The sequence below is a fragment of the Bactrocera dorsalis genome, chromosome 3 (genome assembly GCF_023373825.1).
Source record: "Bactrocera dorsalis isolate Fly_Bdor chromosome 3, ASM2337382v1, whole genome shotgun sequence".
NCBI lineage: Eukaryota > Metazoa > Arthropoda > Insecta > Diptera > Tephritidae > Bactrocera > Bactrocera dorsalis.
The window spans coordinates 82,572,002-82,597,945 of record NC_064305.1 but is presented as its reverse complement, the minus strand read 5'-3'; the positions used below and the strand labels follow the sequence as shown (position 1 = coordinate 82,597,945).

The 25,944-nt window shown below is 36.7% G+C and overlaps 2 protein-coding genes across 2 annotated transcripts in view; both read right to left on the bottom strand.

Moving 5' to 3' along the window:
* LOC105226264 (heparan sulfate glucosamine 3-O-sulfotransferase 6) overlaps positions 1-25,944 on the bottom strand; it is a 174,960-nt gene that overhangs the window by 80,243 nt on the left and 68,773 nt on the right. The window contains exon 3 of the mRNA XM_049452354.1: positions 14,834-14,855. The gene's annotated coding sequence lies outside the window, so the exon portion shown is untranslated. The remainder of the gene's footprint in view (positions 1-14,833; positions 14,856-25,944) is intronic.
* LOC105226218 (probable salivary secreted peptide) lies at positions 11,652-12,337 on the bottom strand. Its single transcript, XM_011205042.4, has 2 exons — positions 12,018-12,337; positions 11,652-11,940 (listed from the first exon to the last, which is right to left on the bottom strand). Exons 1-2 carry the CDS (start codon positions 12,204-12,206, stop codon positions 11,764-11,766), a joined length of 366 nt encoding a protein of 121 aa, XP_011203344.2. The 5' UTR covers positions 12,207-12,337; the 3' UTR covers positions 11,652-11,763.

Genomic DNA, 25,944 nt, shown 5'->3' with positions numbered 1-25,944 from the left:
GAAACTTTGCTGTTTACTTCTTCAATTTTTGAAAAACAGTATAACAAGCGGCAATACTGTTATTTTACCCATCAAACTTAGTTAGAAAATCTATTTTTCTATATTCTTCTCGATTTTTCTTCTTCTTACGCAGCGGATAAGACATAAATAGGTCTTTTTGTTGCGGAAAATCATGTACCTGAACATCAGCTCTTTATTTTAAAAGAGAAAACTATTGATTTTTTTCGAAGGATAAAACATGTTTATTTTATGAGCTTATTAATTTTTGTGCTAGTAAATATTTACCAGGGTATACTTTTTTAGTTTGCTTTCTACCCAGTTTTAATATGTTGACGTTATTTCTCAGGCAGATGTACCATATACACATACCTATAGACCCGCATATAACTATATACTAGCTCGTAAGCAGTTGACACAACCGAGATGCGCTTGCAATTTAGGGCAGATCTGTGGTTTATAAATATATACACATACATAGATATGGAAAGTAAAGAAATATTCACGTATGTGAGGCGAGCATGTGACATTGCAGCGTGTCATGTGAAACGTTTTGACGTAGCCACATGGTTAGAGAACTTTGTATGTATGTACTTGTATAGTATATACGTAGCTATGCTTTTGCGCTCGTATGTAAGTATGTGTGTGCCTGTCTGCGGCATACAGCGGAATTATTTATTTATACTTTTATATCTATGCGTTGCTTATCGAATACCCACTGGTTGCCAGGCTGCTGTTTACTACCAGTTTATAAACTTGTAAAGGGTGTGCTGATAGGTGTAGCAACTGATTTTAAACTACAACAAATGTGGAACAAAAAATAATTTGGTGGACAAAAAATATATGTTTTATAGAGGATGTGGAAATTCAATTTTCTATACTAAAATTGCCACGAAATTTGTAACACCCAGAAGGAAATATATATATATATATATAACGGGGTTTTCAATAAAGAACATACAAAAGTAAACCGACAGGTAAAGCAAACGGCGCAATACTTTTCCTGCTCTTTTGAGATTTCTCTTTAATAAAGTTTGACATTTCATGATGGAAAAATATGCGATCCATCAAGGACTCGAAATTATGAAAATTTATCACCGAAATTCGAAGTTAGTGGCCTCAACTTTAAGAGAGCTATCGTCCTATCAGATCCACAATTGAGCGTCTAGTGAAACATTTTTAATTCACAGGCTCAGTACAAAATGTTCCCGTTCCAGTAAGACAGAGAAGTATCCGTACTGTCGATTATATCGCAGCACATCAGTTGAGGATGACGCAAATTAGTCTCTTACACGTCGTTCTGAAGGGTTTGGCATCTCTGTGACGTCCTTCTGGCGAATTTAGCGAAGAGATCTAGGTGTACATCCTTACAAGATCAAGTTGACCCAAGAACTGAAGCCGGTTGAGCACCAGAATCGTCGTATGTTCGTAAATTGAGCTGAGCAGCAACTTGAAAATTATCCGGATTTTCATCCAAAAACCATCTTTAGTGATAAGGCTCATTTCTGACTGGCTTCGTCAATAAGGAAAATATGCGTTATTGGTCAGGCAGCAAACCTCATGCACTCAACGAGTCACCATTGCATTCCGAAAAAAATACTGTTTGGCGCGGTTAATGGCCGGGAGGCATCGTTGGGCCGTATTTCTTCCGTTATGTTCCAAACCGGTACGTTACTGTGGATGCGAATTGCTACCGCTCAATGATAACCGAATATTTTTGACCCAAATCAGATGATATGGACTTGGACAAGATTTGGCTCCAACAAGACGGCGCCACAAGCCACACAGCGAATGTCACAATCGATTTATTGAAAACCAGGTTAGTGAACGTGTTATCTCACGAATTAGTCCAGTCTATTGGTCACCTCGGTCGTACGATTTGACGACGTTAAACTATTTCCAGTGGGGCTACGTCAAGTCTGCGGTCTGTGCCAACAAGCCAACGACGATTGATGAGCCTCATACGAATATCGAAAGTGAAATTGCAACAGTATCGGCCGATTTATGCTTGAAAACCGTCGAAAATTGTGTTCAGCGCCTGGACTTCTGCAAGCGTGCCCATGGTGGTCATGAAAAAGAATCGAATTCCAAAGATAATGGCGTCGAATGTTCTTTCGTAGCGCTCTTATTGAAAAACCCGTATATATAATATATATATATAAATGATCAGGAGGTCTACTTGATTCAATTTAGTCCATCTGCCTGTGAACTGTGGGATATAGCTTTTATGCAATTTGGATGATCAAAATCAACTTCTTTTATGGACGTTTTCATATTAGTGAAAAGTAATCTTACTTCGGTCTAACTGAGGTTAAAGCTGTTTCTTGTTTATATTGAGGTTTTTTCGAAAAAAAATTCTGCACCCTGTATAGGTATATTTGTACACATGTGTTCTTAATATCGAATTTTAGGTAATAAAAGCTTAAATTTTAGTTGCTTGCTGCAGTTTTGGTGTGCATATTTTTAACTTTTTTGAAATTCTTTGCAGTCAGTTAGCTAAAAAGCTATTTTAAATTTTACATTTGTTCCCAACATCGTTATTTATTGATTTGTACTTCCTTTATAAAATGTATATACATATATATTCATGCATGTTTATTTATATTCACATACATATATACACCGTTAGCCACTCTAAAATACCGGAATTTTCACTAACCACATCCACAGGGATATGTAATCAATAACGGTAAAATGGCGCCGTTCAACTTAACGGTTGTGTGCTGTGTGTGCGACTGGGCTCAAATAAGCATACAAAATGAGCATTAGGTTCTCTCTTTTAGCAATTCACACACTTACTCCGCGCATCAGTGTAGCAGGTGGCACGTAGCTAATGCCAAAGCATTGTGGCGCTTCAATCGCTTTTTCGTTATTTATAAATTCTTTTAAAATTACCCGAAAATCAATTCAATATTTCCGGCTGTGTGCTATTAGCGCTCCATTCTCAATGGCGCAACATAATCATTTAAGCTTATGTTGCTCATAAATTTTTATTGACTCTCGGGTATTTGGTATTTGTAGCCACTATAGCCAGTAAGTATGTAGTTTTAGGTATAATCGGCATACCCCGCCGTTTGATCTACCAATGTATTGAACTGTATAAAATCATTCATATTCACACATGTTAGTTTGCTATATACTACGTACATACATATGTATATGTGTTGGTAGGTCTATCGATTATGCTGTCATGTACCGTTTGTTACTAAAATTACACCACATTGGCAGGACTCTGCTAAAAGCCAATATTCGGTGCTAGCAACTTGCTGTCAATTATGATTTTGTGTTTACAGTTATTTGTAGTGAAAAAAGCAAAGATAGATAAAGCGTTGTGCAGTAAATTGGTATTTCGGTGTTAAGGTTGTTTATCAAAAAACGAGGTGACTAACCTTTAGTTTGAAGTCAGTTAGAACAAGTATGGAATTTCTCACTTAGCCTTTTATATAGAAAGAGATAGAGCAAGAGGAAAAGAGAAAGAAGCAGAGATAGATACACATATGTATATAGAGGGAGCTTTTCAACCGATAATGTTATAATGTTGACGAAAATATTACATCTTATTTTCAGTCAGATTTTAAAAATAGGCCCTAGGTTTTGAGATATCGATCTTGCACCTATCCTTTTCTCATTAAAGGCTGCGCTTTTGTCGGACCGACCGATATCGGACCACTATAGCATATAGCTGCCATGCAAACTGACAGATGAAAGTTCTTGTAAGTTCTTTTGTATTTTTGAAGGGTATCGTAGCTTTCGATGTAATCCCTGATAACATTTTTTCTTGGTTTGACTCAAAATTTTCATATGGGAACCCAAAAATGTCCTTATTGGAAAACTTTTTGTGATGACCTTCGTTTCGATACCTATTTGTTGATAAGGACAGGCATCCACTGCAGAGAAAAATAAGTAGGTAACATTACAAAAGAATTAACATCTGATCAGATTTGACCCGGGCTGACATGAATCTTTATTATCGCCTTCCAAATAGGCTCCTGAGCCAATATAAATATATCACGGATTAATATTATACAATTTTCTAAACCTTTGTAGCCTCGGTTAGAAATTCAGTCCTTTTGTGTCCATAGCCGTTATTCCATTGAAAATATAAAAAAATATTAATCGTTCTATATTTTTCCATGATAAAAATCGCCAGAAAAAGATTTCGTCTTAAACAAACACGCATTTATATAAGGAGATCAAACTACATGCAAATTTAAGAAATTTTTTTAACAATATAGAATATTTTTTTATCAGTCCGGGTCAAATTTGTTCAGATGGTTTATTGGAAATAAGTTGCATCAGGTATAACGTTTGCTCTTCAACACCCAAGAAATTTTAAAAATGCCATCCACTAGCCATCGCTTGCAGTTGTGGCTATAAAATAAAGCAATTTCCTAGCAACGCAACGCATGAGTCCTCAACATAACCACATTATGTTGTTATTTACCGCATCAATCAGAACGGCGTGAAACTGACAGGTGTGGGAATAAAAACCACCTCAGCGCCATGGCCGCCTTAATTACTTTGCTTTAAACAAAATTTTTTACTTTACTTTTACTTTAATTATTGCAATGAAATTAAAAGCATAAAGCGGAAGCGAAAAAAAAACAATAAAAGCACTAATAATGAGTTCACTGCAGTGCAGCCAGCCGCAAGCGCTTTGCCTCGTTGCATTGCGGTGCAATGACCCAGCGGCCCAGCCAAAGTGGTCTGCAGCTACAAAATTTGTTTAATATATGCCTTTATGACTATAACTGTATATGCAAACATTTATGTTATCACATGTCTAAGCACATATTTATAAAGCGCTCGCGCTGCTGCAAATGCAACGGAACAAAAAAAAAAATAAATTCAAATGAGCAAGGTGCTCACAAAGAAATTATATATTGCTTGGCTTTATATTTTTATTGCCGAAAGCTTTTATTTGAGCCGCCTTACCTATACTAAACTCATTTACTCAAATTAAAGTTGAGTATTCCTATGAATGTACCTCAGGATAGGCTGAGCTGTTGATTTAAGGGGTTTCTGGCACAAGGATCATGTGTAAATCAAAAAATATTTATATTGTTTCTTAAAAAATTTTACTATAGACTCCTAAGAAATGTAAAAATATTGTTTATTCTTATAATTTTTAAATATTGATACAAAATTTTTATTTCCAAAATCGCTTTGTTTTAGGTCGGCACACTAGGTGTGCGAATTAATGTAGAGATCTTTCTATTTTCAAAGTAATTGTCATTATTTGTTACATTTTTCTTTTTTTTTTAAGATATTTACTTATTTACATGATACGGTAAAGCAAACCTTGAACTCCATACCAATATCCACAAATAATGAACTAGTTCCGCATCAATCCAAAGGTCCTCCAATTGGACACATGGTGTGCTGAACAAATTTCGCTCATCGACCAAAAGTTAAAAGAGTTGAAGTAGCAAATAAAATCATATGTACGAGTATATAGTAAGTCTAACATAGCTTGTAAAAAGAATCCTAGAACTGAGAGCAAAAGGCTAGCCAACAAAGCAGAGGCCGCTCTGTTTGCGCACCAATTATTTATTACTCTTTTTCAAGGTGCAAATGAAAATAAATGGCCAACGGTGGACATGGCGCGGCATCAAAAAGCATACAAGATTACATATATGTAAGTCGACATATGATGCTCCTATGTCTTTGCTACATTTTATGAAAAAAGAAGTTATGGTAGGTAGAATGTAAGCAATACCTCTTTACTGACATATTTATACACCTTCCAACTATTTTTTACATACCTTGTATGTTAGGACAAAATTATATTTAGGATAGTGTACAAGAAGAGAAAAGTAAGAACGAGTTAAAGATGGGCGTATTCGGAACATTGCCATGCCCACAAAATGCCGTTAAAGGTAAACCAATAAAGCACGATAACTAAACAAGTGATGTATATGTATAAAATCGTCAGGCAAGTATTAGAGAGACGGCAAGAGAGCTTGAATTCAGTTGCGAGTCCGTTCAGCTGATTTTGTTGGATTACGGGTATGAAATGGAAAAACGCAATGAATACCATCGACCAACCAACGCATTGACCAGATTTGACTTCGTGTGATTTTTTCTTATTCCCCAAACTGAAATTGCCGCTCTATGAAATCCAGAATCAGTAGATCGAAGGATGAAACAAAGTTCGATGAAGAACGCAAGGCCATTCCAAAAAATTCTTATGAAAAGAGTTTCAATGACTGAAAAAATCGTCGGCAATAATGTCCGGGTCACAATGTTGAACTGAAATCTGGCACGAAGGTAATCAGTATCAAATAGTACCTGTGGATTAAAATTTTTGAAAGGGTGTCAGTGGCCCCGCCCTCTGATATGTTTCATGTACTTAACTTTCAAACTGTTGAAGCCGAAATAACGAAATTCGCTCAAGACAAACCCTGTAAGAACCTCTACTAACAGTGTGAAAATTAATGAAATCGGATCATAACCCTTCTTTCTCTCCTTATAACGTCCCACTCTCTTTTACCATCAAGGTAGTATTGGACAAGTTTATAAGAGCTATTCGTACAATGGGTGTGGCAGCGCCCTCTTTTAAGTAAAGTGCTCTCGGGACGTGGTCGAACGATTTTAACCAAATTCGTTACCTGATACTATCTATGTCATAGTGTAAAAATGAACGAAACCGGACTACAAAAACGCCTACTTTCCAAATAACACAATTTTAAATTATTTTTGTTTTTTACACTTTCCAGTATACAAATCAAGAAGCAATAAATACACCGAGATACAACTTGGTACATATAGTACTTTGGAAGTATGGCACTTCACAGCAAAAATTTTCCAACAAAAATCTAATTTTTTTCAAGCCCCTAGGTACCGGATATGCAGAACCCAGTACCTAAAATTTATTTTTAATAAAAAATATCGCTCCAAGTATGAGATATGTAATTGAAAAATCAAAGATAATATTTTTCTGACAACAGTATGTCTTCCCTTAGCTACCTAATACCTAACACAAAAATTCGTATATGAGAATGAAACGTAGATAAAGTTAAGAATTTGGATACTACGACTATAACAGGTAATGGTCCACAATTTCTGTTGCATAGATTCCATTTCAGTCATTGTGACTTCAAATACACAGGCCAATTGTCTGGAAGGCCATTTGTCGAAAATATCGAATTGGAAATCGAAAAGTCCGACCATCAAGTAAGCACTTTTCCGTTGCTTTAAGATTGAACAAAAAACATTTTGGAATCATTTAAATAAGCGTGAATGAAAAAAGTAGCAGAATATATGGATATCATCAAAGTTAATGCAAAAATAAACACCCAATTTGAAGGGCAATTACTGCAACGTCAAGCGAAAAGAGCTTAGGTTGAATCACGGTGAGCCCCCTCAAACTGTAGTCAAGACAGGACTGACGGTCGTGCAGGTTTTGTTTGATGTGATTGGCAGAAGATCTCAGTTATGAGCTGCTTCACTACGCCCGTTTTCTCTTAATTCGGAGATGTATTGCCAACAATTGGAACGTTGGCAGTAAAAAATCGCCCAGAAGTGAACAGATTTGGGCTTGAGCATGCCACATACATCTAAAATGCCACGCCAGAAGCTCGGTGAGAGTCCACTTTATATTCCAGACCTGGCACCAAGTGACTACTTAAGTGCTCCTGCCTTTAGTAAATGATTTTGCTGATGAAAAACTCGCCACAACAGAAGCTTATGAAAATCGACTGTTCCAAGTGACGAGATAAACCATAAATTATTATAATTCTCTCCAACTCAGTTATTTTTCATTAACTACTTGTTTACCCTCTTTGTGTACTATAAGTAATTCAAATCTTATAATTATACTATGTCGTTTTTAATATTAAATCAGCATTAATATTTCTATAACCGCATCATCAAAAGTATATTATCATATTCATGCAACGCCCATGAGTGAACCCTATTCTCTTACTAACATATGTCAGAATGACAAAAAAGACACTCGCGTTTGAGCCTCTATCCGTAAAGTGGTTTTAAACAAACAACGAGTTACAATAAAAAAAAAACATCAACAATGTCACGCTACTGTGAGCACTGCTCGTTTCAGCTTTAATTACATATATACACTGAACTCAAACATGAAAAAATAACCACAAACAGGTAAACGTAAATAAAAATATCTACCGTTTGATGTTTACAAATAAATCCATATTAGCAATTCTAATTTCATGTCCTTTGAGTACTTCCTGTCTCGCTATGGCTCCATCTGTTTCATGTGTATCGAGCATTAGAAATCGTGTTAACCTTCAGCACTGATCTGATTGGGAGCATGTCTGCGCGATTTATTTGTATACACAGTTTTTTATTTCAAATTTATGATAAGCTTTAATTTTTGTTTATTTACATTATGTGCCTTGTCACTTGTGTGTGCGTGTGTATGTTTGATTGCCTATTAGATATGGTAATATGTGTCATTCGTCTGGCAGGCAGTGCATGTGTCCTTGATTTCAAAATCATATATCAAAATGAATGCTTGCATATATGTACATATATTGTTATTGTGGAGGCGTATACGAATTATGGTGCTGACAGGAAAAAGGAAATATATTTCAGGTACATTTTTAATGAATAGCCCTGTACTTGATAGCTCCGGCTAGTGGAAATATAAGTATAAAAAAGTAAACAAAAACAGACATTTATTTTTCTATCGTTTTTCTACTATTGAGTACACGCTGTTAGAGGACCAGAACCTCAGAGAACCTTTGTTTGTTTATTTTACATGCACCATGACTGTGTAAATACGAGCATCCTAAACTTTCATATAGAGGTCTAGTAGCTGAAGGGTAAATGGCGATATTTCAGATGGGTTTTTCTCAGAACTGTTGCTAGCGAGCATTGAAAAGTCTTAGATTCAGATCTTAACCTCAAATCTGACAACCATGAACTGACCTGAGTCCGCTCTGTCATAGGCATGAATTTTCCTATCATCGATGACCCTGATAGAGCAGATATCATGTGGTTCGGACAGAGAGGATTGCCCTGTTTTGACCCCTTTTTTATCAGATCCAGGAAAAAATATAACTGAATTTTTATACTCTTGCAACATGTTACTACAGCGAGATAGATGTCGGATTATATATATATATATATAAAAGATAAGGATGACGAAATGACATGACATTTGAGCATGAAAGTTTTTTTGTGAAAAACTGTAAAAGGAAATAAATTAAATTTATAACTTGCGAAAGAAAATATATTTTTAAAAAATTTTCGAACCCAAAAATATAAACATATGTAAATATATCAAAATTTCTAGGGACAAAAAAATCCTGAACAAACGACAACATAACCTTTAACAGCCGAACAAAAGTCTCTAGGTCATTTCAAAAGCAATCGAACACAGCAAAAATTTTCTAGAATTTGAAATCATTAGCCAAAAACCCCCGGGGCAGAATGCGCATAGAAAAAAATATATATTTTTGTTAAAAAAAAAAATAAATATAAGTAAAAGACAACAACAACACAATCATAAAGGAGCCATTTGTTTAGATTATAGCCAGCAGGTTGCGAGCATTTGCTAAAATGTTGTTGTTGTGCAGTCAGCGGTCGCTAGCTGGCTGCCTAACTGTACTTGCAAATAAAAATTTGTAGGTTAACGGTCAGAGGGCACAATCGTCGCTATTTGGTCTGGCGCCGAATTACTGGTTGCCGATGGCTGGCGGCTATACAGCGGCATTGGCGCACCAACCTGTCCGGCTGGCCATAATCTATGCCAACAACCAGAAACCCCCGCCCCAAGCGGGACCACCAAATGACTCCCCTGATAATTTGCATTGGACACGCAGATATTAATTTCGCCTTTGCCCCCAACATGAGCATTTGCTTTTATTTATATTTACAGTTATTTCGCCGATGTTTGTGGGTATGTGTGTGTACTTAAGCGAGTTTATGCAGTTTCATTTACGGTTCTGACTTTGGTTTCAGTTCTATTTTGGTTTTAAATTATATTCTCCCGCTGGCAAAGGTACGCAAAAGCGTTGTTTACATAACATTTACATAATTACAACTAGATATATATATATATATATATATATATAAACTTTAAGCGTTATATATGTATTTATACTATTTTAACGTGGGCACTGTTCTCTGTTAGGGCACCTTCTTTCGTAAACAAATTATGCTGTTTGCTTAACGCAGGTGTTTATCTGTATATGTTAAAGTGTTTGTATGTATAGCTGTGTGTGTTTTTATTCTGTTGGCGTTCTGCTTTGTAATTTGATTCATATTTCCGGCATTGCACAGCGGGCATTGAAATATTTTAATTATAACTTAAGTGGCATTACGCTACGTCAATAATCATAAGCTGCAAAGCATAGCTTAGGTATTATTTCCGGGAATAAAATTTGTAAATATTGACAGTAGGGGACAGTAACGATTATATGTAACTCAACAACTTTACAAATATTTTTTCTACATTTACATCTTTTGTTGTGTCCAGTGGTACATTTTTGTTTGTTACCCAACTCTGGATACATTTTACCCGAGCTCACTGCCCGCCATATATATATAATATTTAGCTTTAGCTTTTGGTATATCATCTGACTCAAAACTGGTTTTGAGGTATTCGATTCTAAAAGCATGCTATTCACTTTTGAGAACTGAGTTTCGGACCATCAACCCCTAAAGTCAATTTTTGTTCTTTGTCATAAGGTCATATTGTCGGTTATGTCAATAATGTAAAAAAACTTGCAAAAATATTTAATTGTTTTATAAAAAAAAAATTCTAAAGTCATCATCTTATCTTTCTCGATAAAAAAGTTTAAGAACTAAGTAAAGCGGGATTCACTTAAAGCTTTCACTTACAAATGAAGTTTTTTGAAACAAAATGTTATTTCTATTTGCCTTAAATTTTGGTCTCCATTTCATAAATATGGCTACAAGATTTATATTAAGAAAAAATAACTTTAGAAGCTTTTAACTTTGTGAAAGTATTTTGTAATTCACTTTAAACTGTCAACTGAACTTTCACTTGATTAAATTTTATTCAGAGCTTTTGATGATAAAAAGCTTTTGACTCATAGAATAATGCATCTTACCAATGACAAGAATAAATATATATTATTTTTTAGGCAAAATATTTTGAGGAATAAATACTTAATCAAGTATAATCTTAAGTATACGGTACTTTTTTCAATATAATTTTCTTTTTACATTGGTGGCCTTTCTTGTGGGTGTTGCAGTATCATCGCCGAATAGATCAATCAGCTTATACTCTTTTCTAGTGACTGATACCGCCAGCTGCCAAACTCTCAGTCATCTATGGCAAGCTCCGTTGACGTTGAGTTTGTTGCTGTACATTATAGTTCGTAGCCTTCTTTTTATTTATGGTCATTGGTAGTTCTCTTTGAAGAATTTGCAATATCATCTGCGAACAGGTCGTTACCAGTCGAAATGCTTGAACGAGTCATCGAAAATTGGACTGAACGGTTTGGCTATCTGAGCGGCCAACATTTGAAAGAGATAATCTTCAAAAACGAAATGACAAAGAATATTACTTCGGATGATAATAAACATTTATCATTAAATTTTAAGTTTCTGTGTTTCTTCTTTAAAAAGTAGGGAGCATCGAAATGAATCACTCTTTAATATAGATTTTTGATATCATAATTATCATACCATACTGAAAACCCACGAACTTACGAAATGTTCTAGTAAAATCACACTTTATTGCAAGAATTCGTTTTAAAAAGATCACAAATACTACAATTTCATCACTTTAACTAACTAATTGTTTCTATCAATCAACAGTTACTTTCCATAAATGTCAATAACGAAATTGTAGCCACGCCACCACTGACTAGTGAAATGTAATTTCACGAAATTGAAGCCTGGACCACCGCTCGTCAGCGTCGCATAGCCACCATTGCCATTTATATATTGATCCTTCACCTCAATGCTTGTAATAATCGCCGGATAGGGTATGTTCTAAAGCGGAAAAAGTAAAATATTAAAATTCAATACACATTGTTTACTTTCACTAGTAACTCTAGCACCACACGCACCCGCTGTTCGAATGTATAGTCGCCGGTCTTCTTGCGCATAAATCCAGATTTCGAAAAAATTACTTCGCGTACCAGATGACGATCGCCTGGCAGCCGTGTGCCCATGAAGAGGTTGTGACTTGCCGTTTGATTGGCTGCGGCCACAAGTGCGAATAGCGTGATGAACACGAAAGTCAAAGCAAATTTCATTTTATGAGTTATTTTGTTGGTGCTTAAGATTAGTTAGTAAGAAATTAATTTAGTAAGCAATACAGTTGACAAAATACTGCAAGTTGCTGCTGCGGTACTTAATTTTAAACTGATCGCAAAATTTAAATTTCACTTAACTTCACTAGCATTGAACTAAATAGGTACAAACAAACATGAAAATTTGCGTACGAACTTATGTTTATCCAGATAAGCTACTTCCAGATAGTTCTTATCTTGTATGCAAAGCACTTGTTCAAATAGATATCATGCATTACTCTCGTTAAGTATGTAACATGTGTACTTAAGTATATACTTTTATATATGAGCGGCGGTGGCATTCTGTGGATTAACTACTTAATTTTGCTCACTTATTTTCCCATAATAACTGTTGTGGCTCAACTGCAAATAGTCATAACACTGCTGTATAAATACTTTTGTTTTATAACGGGAAGTAAAAACGAGCAAATATACATTTTTATTGTTTATTACTGAAACTGACTCATTTTATTTGGGTTATATAGCCCAATGATATCACTTTTATATGCGGAAATTTCTAAAAAGTATGCAGAAATTTACTTGTCTACGTCATTCAAGCTTAACTATCTCGTTCCTTTTAAGATTAAAAGCTACAGATCACAATACCACTCACATTTCAACGATAAAAATTTTGATTCCAGAAAAGCTTTCACCGTATTTTCGAAAGAAATGTGTTATGATGCTAGAAGCTTTTACCATAAAGTGAGCTTTCAAAACTTTGGTTGATATTATACTCGTATCAGATCGAGACCGTAACCCGGAAATAATGAGCAATAGCAAAACTTGGGAAGTCACAACTCAAAAGTAATAAATTATATATAATATTAAAGGGTGATATATTTCGGGAACCTCTATCAACTTTTTTAAGAAAGAAAACAGACACATCAAATTTAATAGGGAATGTTTATCATCATTCGAAAAAACATTCTCTGGGACCAGCGCAGCTTCAGTGAGCTATCACGCTCATCCATACGCGAGAACTTATCTACACGAACTGCTTTAGAATGAGATATATTCCTGGAATTTGAAGAAAGACTAGGGTTTCGTTAATTCTGGAATCCGAGAATTTTAGACCGTCCTCCTTTTTCTTATTGAGAGCATTAGGGAGACTGGTGGATCTGTAGTAATCTAAGAAGGGCTGGTAAATAAAGAAAAGAATTATCATGCCTATTGTGAGGATAGTAGTTCTTTTTCGATATCGATGGACTTTGAACAACATTTTGTCGGAAACGATTATTCGTGCTTTGAGATCATCAAACTTCTCTGCGATAGAACGATCGTGGAGGAATGGGGTATTCCCCATAATATGCAGTTCTCTCGCCACTTTTCCTGATCATGCGGATCACGTAAATCTCATAGTTTAGGGAAATCTTCTGAATATAGTATATGAGCTAACTCAGGGATACTTTAGGATTACAAGCAACTAATCCATAAATCCTAGCAAGAAACTGGTTTTATCCCTTAGGGTATACAAGATCCCGCAGGAACGCTTCATATTTAAGTACCTAAAGATTATCCGGGAAACTTTTGTATGGTGGTAGACGGTAGAAAAGACTACATTTACGAAAAAAATTACAAGTGTTCAATGGGCTGCTTTCATCAGTATTTGTGATGCACTACGAAGCAAAGTTTATCGACGCAAAATGTGCTCTCAGACTCGGAGACTTTAAGTGCTTAGATGTCGCTGCTCTACACATATATTTTCGAGGGAGAAATGACAGGGAAGGAAGTTGTTGAAGAAGAGGGTCGACGAACATTTTTACGGGTGGATCAAAGCTTGAGGGTAGGGTTTCTGACGGAGTACATTGTCGGGAACTTACCATCAACTACTGGTTTAGGCTTTTTAAATGAGATGACTGTCATATAAACAGCAGTAAATTTACTACTCCAAAGGTTAGCCTCGTTCAGAGTTGTGACACCACTCCGATATTATAGCTATTCATAGCTACATTAGAATAAAGTTCGCTGACAGTGCGCTCAAGGCTAATGAAATAATATCTAAACTCATTTTTTCTAGCATAGCTTTATTCTATGCTAAGCTGGCTAACTTCGGAATGGGAACATCGGCTTCTTACAGTTCACTACTGAACTGTTGGGTCTCAGACTAGCTCAGCAAGCGTTGGTCAACCACCAGCAGGTCCATACCAGGTCGTTCTGATCCAGGGTAAATCGTAAGCGGTCTAGGGAACTCTTTGATCTGAGCTAGTTTCACTCAATAGTTGTGGGAGTTCTAAGCAGACAGTGTCGGATCGAGATGCCAGCTGCATTTGGAAGAAGTTTAAATAGAAGTATATCAAGACTTGCTCTTAGAATGTCCCGCCATTGATAGATCAAGGCAAAAACAACTTAAATCTCATAAAAACCAAGATATTTACGAAGCAGTTATAGAACATTTAAACCTTTTTTTTACCTCTATCAATTGGAACCACTTGGTGCCTTATAAATATCGACAAGTGTTTCTCAGTTTTTATTCAGTAGTTTTTAATAAAAAAAAACAATAATTAATTTAATGATAGTGTAAATATTTAATAACACAGATTTAATCTAGTCATAGCATAATATCTCTAACCTATTCAAAACTATGTACTTACCACATTTTGCATGGACACGTATCTGCAAAATAAAAGCAAATATAATTAGAAATTCGAAAATTATTAAAATATTTCTCAAAATTTCAATTTCATACAAATCGAAGAAGAAAATATTTTAGAAAGTAATGTTTCCATATTCAAATTTTAATTTCGAATATGTCCATACCATAAAGTAAACAAATGCATATTCATAAATAAAGAACAAGAACTTTACATTACTGTTCAATACCAAAAAGCCCTGCAAGCGCTATTTTCTAATATAGCAAACATAAAACTTTAAACGAAGTTTACTTTCCCAATATCGACAATATTTCAAATTATTACAAAAAATTTATTCTCATTTTGGCACATAAACAAAATCATGAGAAAATATGAAGCTTATATGCCTTGTCGGCAAACATGCAAACAATTTTAAAAGCACAAGAACAAGCGGGTTAACGGTACTTGTGTCGCCCACACAACTTTTTGAAAACATCGACGAAGTTTAGGGAATAAGCATACAATATTGAAAAGAAGAAAAAAGCATAGCCGCAGGATAATACATTTATATGCTTTATACAACGCTCGAACACACACGCCACACACACACCCATAGATTTACACGCAAAAGCCTTGTAAAAACAAATTTGCGCACTTTGCTTTGCATATTCATACCGAATGTGTTCAATATGTTACAGTTAAGTAAATATTACTTGCACAGATAAAAATATGAAATATGCTCACACACACACACACACACACATGTAGACATACTAATACATATAAACATGTCTTTATGCGCCACGTCCGCTCGAATGTGTAACCAATTGTGCATAGCCTCGGGCACTTCCTGTTACATGCCTGCTTGTATGTACATGTGTAACGCTTATTGTTACGCCGTTTCTTACAAGAATACTCATTTCTTAGACATTTATTTTACTTGCTTCAATATTGCTTTTGTATCAGTGTTGGTGTTGTGCACTTATTTCCAACAGCTACTTGTATGACTTGCATGGAAAAGCCGTTGGGTAAATAGTTTCTACATATGCATGTGTGTATGTCTTTATATATATTTATATTAAGCATTGGATTCTTGAGAAATGGATAGAGTTGTACATTGAAACATCGTAAAATAAAATGTTATTACACTTCAATGAGGCAATCATATTTAGACCAGTGGCACATCCTTTAAGGTTTAAGAAGCGGTAAGTTTCGCATTTCTTCTGAGTTATAGCTCGCTTTTACCACCCCTATCTGTCGGCTAAGTTCTTTAGAGATCGATTTGTAATTTTCCACACGTCCTTTAATTCCAAAAATTCAGCTTATTTGTCGGAACCACCGAAATCGCATCACTATAGCATATAGCTATATACAAACTCGCCGATCAAAATCTAGTTCTTATATGTAGAGCTTTTTTATATGACGAGATATCTTCACTAAATACGGTTACAATATCCGAACATATTCCTGAAGTCGGCGCCCTATAGTATATAGCTGCCATACAAACTGATCGATGATAATAAAATTCTTTTATGGAAAACTTTTTATTTGAAAAATAATCACAAAATTTAACAAAAAATATTGTCCAAAAATTCTTCTTAGCTATATCCTCCGCATGGAAGTCGACTGGACAGTGGGTGTCGCTGCTTAAAATGTTATGAGTTCAAGCTAGCTCTGGTCAGAATCATTACATTGCAGGCAGGTGGCACCTAGCAAAGGCTGACGTATTTTCCCAATTTGCCTTCCATAATGGGCTGTTTCACTTGCATCCTCAAAAGTAGGTGAAAGGGTAATTTAACGGTTATGGTTAATGAGGTACCTGGCGGTAGATAAAAAACGCGATAGACATAAAACTTAATATGGAACGGAACGAAGCGGGATATCAGCTCAAGCGTCGGAGGGAGACGAGGCTACTATCACCGGTGGGCACAGCGATTCTATAAGCTGTGTCGCCAGCAGTTACACATCAGCTACTACGGTAGCAGGTTGCGGTGGTTCTAGTACTATTTCCAAACCAGCTCTATAGCTCAGGGTGCCACAGCTTGGGCCAGAGAGGAAGTAAAGAAGTGCCGGACACACTTCGCTACTCATAACTGATGTTATGCCTCGGATCCATCCTATGTTAATCGCATTGAGAAGCAATTCGCTGGAAAGAGGCAGCGTTCAACGGAGAGTTAACCGAAGGCGTCCTTGAAAAAGGAGAAGTGCAGGGACGTAGCCGAAAGACGTCAAGCACGCGGACAACAAACCGACAACGTCCATGGCAGTGCCGGCAGTCAATGAGATTGCGAAACGGCATTTGACCGTCGCGCTCATAGACCATTGGGTCAAATGCACAGTAGCGATGGAAAATAAAGGCAATGGAGCTTGGAAGCAAATCATTTGATGGAGCAGGATGGCTTAGCGGAGTCAAAATCTTGAAATGTAACGACGACCTGGCGCTAACATGGGTAAGAGAAACGGTCTGAAAAGAAGCGGGACTAGAGGCGGTGAACCGCAGCAATATTTCATCGGGGTAACCATAATTCGCATGGTAGACTGGGAACATGCTCTGTGGCTACTATAACGACGTAATCCGGACTAGTGACTGGAGGGTGTTAAGAGTGGCGAAATCGGTCAACGAAGATGGAGACCAAACCTACACGCTTGTGATCAATAAGGCAGCAGAGAATATTCTGGATAGATTAGAGAAGATGGCTAAAAAGAGTGGCTACGGCATGGCTTTAGTTCAGGAACCATGAATTGCATAGGGTAACGTCGCCGCCAGGCTAAAGTGAGAAAACTACATACACCCTCTTAACCCGTCCCTTTAGAACGGGGATGTTGGCGACGAAAAGTTTATATCCCCATATTGACTTCAGTCTTTCCGCATATGACCTGACGGTTGTAGCAATGACGGGTTGTCATGGATGAGTCTTTACTACTTGCACCCTGCCAAACGATTGTAACGCACCAACCCTCAATCAAGAAAATCACGTTTTGGAATTTTACTATACGTGGTTTGGCCTCTACACTCCTTCACTACAAAGCAAAAAATTGTATGTGTTATGCTACTTTTACTATCATTTTCGGTTTTAGCTACCACAAATTGGCAATAACAGCTTCTAACATCGCAAAATGACTGTAAACTGGTGTAACTATCAAAGATTAGGCCGCAGTCTTCAAATATTTTAATCAGAACGGACAACTTTAACAGATAACCGCCATTCCGACTGATTGATTGATTAGAATCAGAATAAATAACCTTTCATACTCTTTAATACTATAAGGGTATTTTAGCCGAAACTAGCGCTGGTTCTTGACTATTTTGAAAAATCTTCTCAGTCTTGTAATTAGATATGCCTTATAGAAAAAGATACATATATTGGCTACAGCTGTTGAGGCTTTTTCATTAAAAAATATACTCCAGTACTTTTAAACAAAAAACCCCACCGCTTATTTTTAAATTTACACTTTTCATTAAACAAACACAAAAAATATACCTAAACCTATTTCCGGCTCAGCTGTATTTACTCAAGCTGCTTGTGAAGCGCGCTTTTAAAGCCTCAACTATGGTACGAGTATATCGCTGCTGGCTTGTTTATTTATTTTGCAGCCGCTTGTGCCACAGCAGTTGCCTTAAGCCGTAATTGTTTGCTCTAAATGCCTTTCAAACAGCTCTTAATCCACTTAGACACACCTCTGCGCTGGACTGCTGCCATGGCTTGTGCAAGAAGAAATTAACGCGCAAATTCACTGTCAGTGCCAAGAGCGAACGAGTTGTGGGTTGAGTGGGCTTGAAAGTGCTGCTGGGCAGATTTTAAGTGAGAGCGTTGTGTGAGGAATAATTCTGCGTCAAGAATTGTTTAAAATGTTTAGGAGCTTTACATCATAAGTCTTTTTTACACTTTAAGCGGATCAACTTTTATGGAACTCGTTGGTTTTTGTAGTAATACTTTTAGCGGCGACAGGGTGAATCACTGGAATTGATGGTAAGTATAGTTATGTAAGGAAAAATGTCATTTTATAATAATAAAGTAAATAAAGCGTTAAAAGTATAGTCTACCATACAAGGTGAACGATCAAAACCAAGGTAAAGATTTTTGGTACCCTCTAATACTATAAAATATGTAAATTAAAGTTCAATTTCTAACAAAAAAAAACACGCTTCAAATATAATATATTTTCAGAAAATCGCTTAGAAAATATAATCTAAGATCTCTAAAATTTTACATTTGACATAATTGTGAGAAAGCATTAAAACTGCATACTTGTCTATTGAGTTTACCTAACAGCCTAGCTATATTTATTACGAATTCACAAATAAATTAAGCGTTCCACGCACCCCTTCCGCATACAATCAACCCATACTCGTTCGTCATTGTCATTGACATTGTTGTCGTAACTAACGCTGCCGCTTTTTGTTTGCTATTTTCGTGTTTTTTCAGCTTTTGATCGTCTGCCAGCATTATGTCACTTTTATTTACGCAGCTAAAACCCGCGCACGCCCCCACGGGATTCGGTGCTATGCCTTTCATTCAACATTTGTCATTCAATAGGTTTTATGGTATTCTGCTTTTGGATTTTCGCGCACATCAGCGCCTACCAGCGACAAGCGCCTGCGATTTTAGTTAATTCATTTTTTATTCTCCTTTCCCATACACCCCATTATCATAGTCGCTTTGTGTTCTAACAGCTGTCTTGCGCTTGTATGTTGCTTTTCTGTTTGTTTTTGTACACTTGCAACATGTTGCTACAGAGTGTAGGAGTTGTGTTCACCTAAAAAATCAAAAATTGGATAATGGGTGTGGTACCGCCCACTTTTGTATGACCAAAATTTGTACACATCCAACCAAAACGGTTCAAGCTCCCAAATATCGGAATGTCTATAGTTGACTTTTGACATCGGTTAATTAATGAGATATACTGTATATATGAAATTAAGTGTCATCTTCTCCTAAAAATAGTGTCACCGTGTATTAAAAATGGGTTAAGTCGGGTTAATAGTTCCCTGAGCTCCCCATGGTTGTATGTGAGATCAATACTGCACTGAATCCCCATATTTTCCTGAAGAGACTTTGATTCTCCCGATGCCAAGAGTATAAAATGTTCGTTTACACCCGAAATTAGCCCTGCCTTACTTGTTTATTATATTATTATTATTTGACTTTTTTTTTGCTACTTGATCTACTGCTCATTTTGAGCGCGCGTTATGCTGATTATGCAGGAACACGCTTCGTTTCCTTTTAATGTTGCCAATTACATCAAATTCCATTTCGCACTCGCTCGTCTGGTCTACGCGCGCCCCCACCTACCGCTGTCATCAAAACAACAAAAATAATACATTATATTCGCGCTCAACGCGTTTTCTTATTAAGTCGCTCTACCTTCAACTCCCCCGCCTCTTATCTATCACTCAGCCACATTCATTGTGTCATCAGCTGCGCCATTCGTTCCATTTTCTTTTCAGCCAATTCACAATTCACTTTTCCTTGTCTACGAGTATGAGCACAATACTGTTGATTTTGTTGTTATTGCTTTTGCTGCTTTGGCTATTGACATTTTCGCCTACATAATGTTTATACATGTGTTTGTTTGTATGTTTGTTTGTTTGCAACGCATCTATGGCGCGTAACGGCACGTGAAGGGCAACAGCTGCGCTCGCTCTATACATCGCCGTGTACATTTTGCTTGAAACCATTGCACGCAGCCGTGTTTTCGTGTTCGTGTTGTTGTTGTTGTTGTTGCCGCCAAACAAAGCGAAGTGGTGCGTCAATGGTCCTTGACTCAACTCAACTCGACCACTTCACTTTCACTTCGTGCGCTTTACATTTGCTCACTTCACGTTCAGTCCTTGGTGGCCCCAATTCGCCCGTGGCGTCAACAGCTTCGCATCGTTTCGCTTGCATTTACAACGTGTACTAACGGCGACGGCCGAGTGTCGGTGCGTGCTGTGCTCTCTAACGGTGTTGGCTTTTATTAGGCCACACAAGGTCAGCTTAACTGGTGCATAGTCACTTCTAATTTCAGCTCTTTTTTAAATTACTCGTAATTGGCGTTTTATAGTTAGCAGCTTTGCGCAAAAATTTCTATTAAAGTATTAACCGAGTGCAACACGACGAGTTTGAAAGAGAGAGAAAGTGTGTACTTTAGAGTGTGCTCGTAGAGCAGTGAAAATTCAAACTGTAAAATTTAATAACTTAAAGTTGTAAAACTTTTACTACTGTAAAAACATAATACAGTTATATGGAGTAGTCGAAATTTAATAGGATTTTTGAAAAACACGGAGTAATCCAAATAAACGAAATGATATTCCAAAATATGCTGTTTTGATTGAGCTTATGCGGAAGAGAACTTAAGAGCGGTTTATGTTTATTTTATTTATACCAGTTTTTAGACCCTATCCTCTCTTGTCTACTAAAACTGCTTAATCCGCTTAGAATTATTGGAAACAAGAGTTTATACGCAGAATCCTCTACTAAACTCCACTAAACTCTAAAATCATCATTATTTCTTTGTACTTGTAGAAATAAATGATTTTGTTATCTGGAAATAGTTTACTGAAGGGCAAGTTAGGTTTGATTAGCCTTGTAGGTTAATCCTTAGCGAGATCTACTTTCCCTATAGCAAATATCTCTGCTAATCTAAAATATGCCGCAGAGGTCTGAGAGCTAAAATGGGAATCTTATGCATAACTCCGGATAGCATAGCTAAGTCTTTTTTTTCTTCACTACGACACAGCTTTCCTCATCGTACCAAGTGTTCTTTCGCCAATCGTTTCATTCGCAGCTGTACATAAGGAACTTGAAATGCCGTCCCATAGTTCTCTTATACCTAGTTTCACAGATGAGTGCCCTCAGAGAGCAGGAGTGCAAGCCGAATAGAAAATCATTCGGCTTCCAGTTGTGGTTGAAGCTTTTCGAACCCGCCTTGTGTTTGTTGACGTGCGTTTTTTGCTCCACAGAAGCGGGTGCGTATCTTGGCTTCAACAAGATAGTGGTCCGAGTCGATGTTAGGACCTCGGGGCGTACGAGCGTGTAAAACAATGGAGACGTGTCTTCCGTCTATCACAACATGGTCGATACAGCTGCTGGTTGTTTTACGATCCGGAGAGTACTACAGATAAATATATTTCGTTAACCGGCGAAGTCGATCAGTCGCAACCCATTTCGGTATGTTCCAACATGGAGGCTGAATTTGGTCATAAAAGACATCTTTAGTCGCATCGTCTTTCTCTTCCGTCGGGGCGTGATGTGGATTGTGGGTAGATGTTCGTCCACCGGGTGCATACTCGGCAGCGGGGTCTCTCTCCCACTATGAATCCGACACCGATTTTGCGTTCTGTACTGTAGTAAATGCTACAAAAACCTACTCGTCTCATTCTTTGTCCCGTGCATTGCACTTCTTGGACGCCGGTCACCTTAGCTCACCTTCTCACTACCTCCACCATACATAGTGGTGAGTAATTCAAGTCGGAAACTCACGAAACAGTATCCTTATGCTTCATTAATGGATATTGCCAACATTTGGAATTATATTATACTGTCAACAAAGTTATAAGAAGAAGAAGAACCTAGCTTTTATCAAAGAGAACATAATGAGTTAGCTGAGCAAATGATATCTGCTTATGATCTATGTATATCGAAGTGAGGTCCTTATTTTATTTTATGCATCTTTAAATCTTTGAAGTTATACTTATCTAACTAATAAGTTACACTTAGGCTCTTTGAAAAAAGAATTTCGGGTTTAGAGAACAACAAATTGTTAATCAGCGAAAATAGCTTTAAAAATTTTCTCCATTAATACACATACGAGGTTTGACAATTAAGTAATGTGACTGATTTTATTGCCGCGCTTGTGGTAAACCTGTGATCTTGAAATTCCCTTTCTCTTTTTTCGGCATCCCTCCCCACTTCATTGGTATATGTACCATCACTCTAGCTTGTTTAGTTCGACTGCTGCGTCAAGTTGAGTAGACGTATGTTTGTAGTGCTCGTCACGAAAATGGAAAAACGAGCATCGAATGACCGTCGCAGAAGACTGTTTGGAACAAGTGGAAAACGATCCCACGTTGCTTGAATATAACCCGGAAACCAAACGCCAAAGCTCACAATGGTTGTCCCCGCGCGCCCCCCGCCCGAAAAAAGCTCGCATGAGCAAGTCGAAGGTGAAAACGATGACTATTGCCTTTTTTGATAGCCGTGGAATCGTCCACAAAGAATTCGTTCCACCGGGGAAAACTGTGAATCAAGTCTACTATTGCCAAGTACTCGAAAGATTGCGAAAACGAGTCAACAGGGTGCGCCCAGACATCGCTCGTAACTGGATCCTTCATCACGATAACGCGCCGTGCCACACCGCTCTCAGCGTGTCCCACTATATGGCCTCTAAAGGGATCGCCGTGTTGCAACAGCCGCCTTATTCGCCCGACATGTCACCCTGTGACTTTTTTTGTTTCCTAAAACAAAATCGGTGGTCAAAGGAACCCATTTTGAGTCGATTACGGACAATCAGGCGGCCAAGACGAAGGTACTCGCGGACATCCCAGACGAAGCGTTCCAGAAATACTGCGAAGCATGGAAAACGCGCTGGAATCATCGTATAGCTGCCCAAGGGGACTAGTTTGAAGGGGATGGCAGAGTTGTTGAATAATTTTCAAAATATACGGCTTATATATAATGTCATACCTCGTATCTATACACTTTTGCATGCTTTTGAAGCAATTGTCGGAGCTCGTTTTCCGAAATGGCGAAAACGTTGACCTCTTGGTTTACTTTCTCCATATAGGAATAAAAAGAAGTCATTAGATTACAAGTCAGAGCTAAACGGTGAATGACTCAACAAATCGAAATTTTGAGTGCTCAAAAAATAGGGTTGTCAAATCCCTAAATATAATAAAATGCAGTCTACATATCCTATCTATCCTCTTCTCTAACTTCATCTGATATTTTTATTGGGAAAAGTGTGCAGAGAACTTGTTAATTACTTCTTAGCTTATTAAGCCGGAATAATTATTCCTTGCATCAATACATTTAATTCATTCGCATTTTTTATAATTTAAAAGCCTTCATATAATTATTGATTAAAAATCTCATATAATTTTAACAGAACTTAAATAACCACTATAATCTTTAATGACTTTATACTTCATACTTTACCCCCATTTATTACAAGTAGACATGAAAAACATCTTAGTATTAGCGGCAGCTGGCAAAAATATATCTATCATTTCCGTTTAAGTTTTCATTATTGACTTTTTTCGAGCCAACACGGTTGTTGACACCAGACACTCATTGAACCCAAAGTCAATGGAACTACTTGAACTTTTATGTTGGGCGACAAGCCAAGAAGACTCAATGTGACACAAAACACGCGAATTCAATTTGAGCACACAAAGATAAACAAATATATAGATAGATAATACATACTTTATATGCGAAGAGTGAGGTTTACTTACTTATTTACTCTTGGTTTATTTGGAATAAACTGTGACATAGACTGTGTGGCTTTAAAAGAATTTAGAAATGGAAACTGTTGTAGAATTGCAAATGGAAATTATTCAACTGGAAACTACTTTTTGGAAGTGGAACTTTAAAGAAATTTTCTATGAATTTTTCAGAAAAATTTCAGAAGTTTTTGTAGTTTTTTTATAACACTGAAATCAATTTATAACCTCAAAACGTTAAACGGACCTTACTTTGTCTAAACGATAATTGATTTCATACCTTTCAAATCCGAGTTCGAGGTCTTTAAGCTGGTAATTTGAATAAACTTACTCTCTTCTTAACATTTCAATCAATAAAGGCATTTTGATCCTCCGAAAAAATATTGAATGGAGAAAAAGAGTACTGAAATCAATATCTAGTATTTCGCTAATATCTTTACTGCTTAAATAAATTCATACTATATACTTGTATAACGAGTGTAAACAACATTATTCATGAGCAACACTTTCATATTTCAGCTTTAATTATCTTTGATCGGCTCGCAAATAATTGCATGAACTTTATCACTTCCCACTTGCCTGCGAAATCGTTGCTTATATTTGCTGCCTTCGATTTGACATTTTGACGTCATCTTAACGCCACTTACCGTCACATTGCTGCCACGCAGCTGTCAAATATAATATTCGGAAATTTATATAAGGCAGTTGGCGTGTGCAAGTGCTTAACTTCTCTTTCCGGTGCGGCTGAGCAAATTTGTCTTAAGGTGAGAGACAATGGCACGCACTTTAGTATGTTTATGAATGGATTTGTGTAAATTTCTGTTTTTTTCTTAATAAGTCTTTAAGTTACCTGCGGGGTTCAATGACTTTTGCACAAAGCCAGGAGGCAGTCATGTAAGCGTGTGCGAATTGACGTCAAATCGAAAATTACTTTATTTCCTGAGTGATTACTCTTGGTTTGTTTGACCAAAATGATTTTGCTGAAAGCCGAAAAAATGTTATGCAAGCAATTTAATGTTTTGGTAATATGAAGGTAATCGATCAAGTCGAACGCTTTGAGGTAAGTGAAAGAAAAGGTTATAAAATATTACTGTTAAAATATGCGAGGCTATAAAATTATTAGCCTAGCGACCAGCAGAGCTTAAAATACATACGTATTTGTGACTTAAATTATTTTTTATTGATTTTCTTTATAAAATATTGATATTATTATACTTTAAAGTAAGCCTAAAACCTAAACCTAAGGGCTGAGGTTCCAAAACCCAACATCTGAGCTACTTTATAGTATCTCAAATGCTGTCAGACTTTCAACTGACAACAAATTATTTCGATTTGTCCCGGAAAATATAATAAAGTAAGTGATCTAGACATTTCTACAGATAATTCTTACAAACCTTTCAAAGCACACGACCCTGGAGTTCCAAGCCAATTTCTATTTGCAACTCTAGATAACTTACTCTCCAAGCCCTTGCCGTTCCCTCTACTGACTCGCTTTCAAATACTGATCTTTTTTTGAACTACGACTTTATAGCTCCCTTCTCTTATAAGGCATAAATAAGCTGATCAAGGTAGCTACTAGTTATATATATTTTCCTTAAATACATGTATTTTATGATGCCATAAATACCAGTATCATAATTTCCCATTATTACTGCGCTCATAAATATAGAAATTTGCCCTCCCGCGCTTAAATATTACAAAACTTATA

Excerpts from the sequence above, each read along its gene's own strand:
- LOC105226218 (XM_011205042.4), bottom strand. The coding sequence starts at position 12,206 with ATGAAATTTGCTTTGACTTTCGTGTTCATCACGCTATTCGCACTTGTG. Across the intron at positions 11,941-12,017 it reads ACTATACATTCGAACAGCGG|AACATACCCTATCCGGCGAT; the intron begins GTGCGTGTGGTG and ends TTTCCGCTTTAG.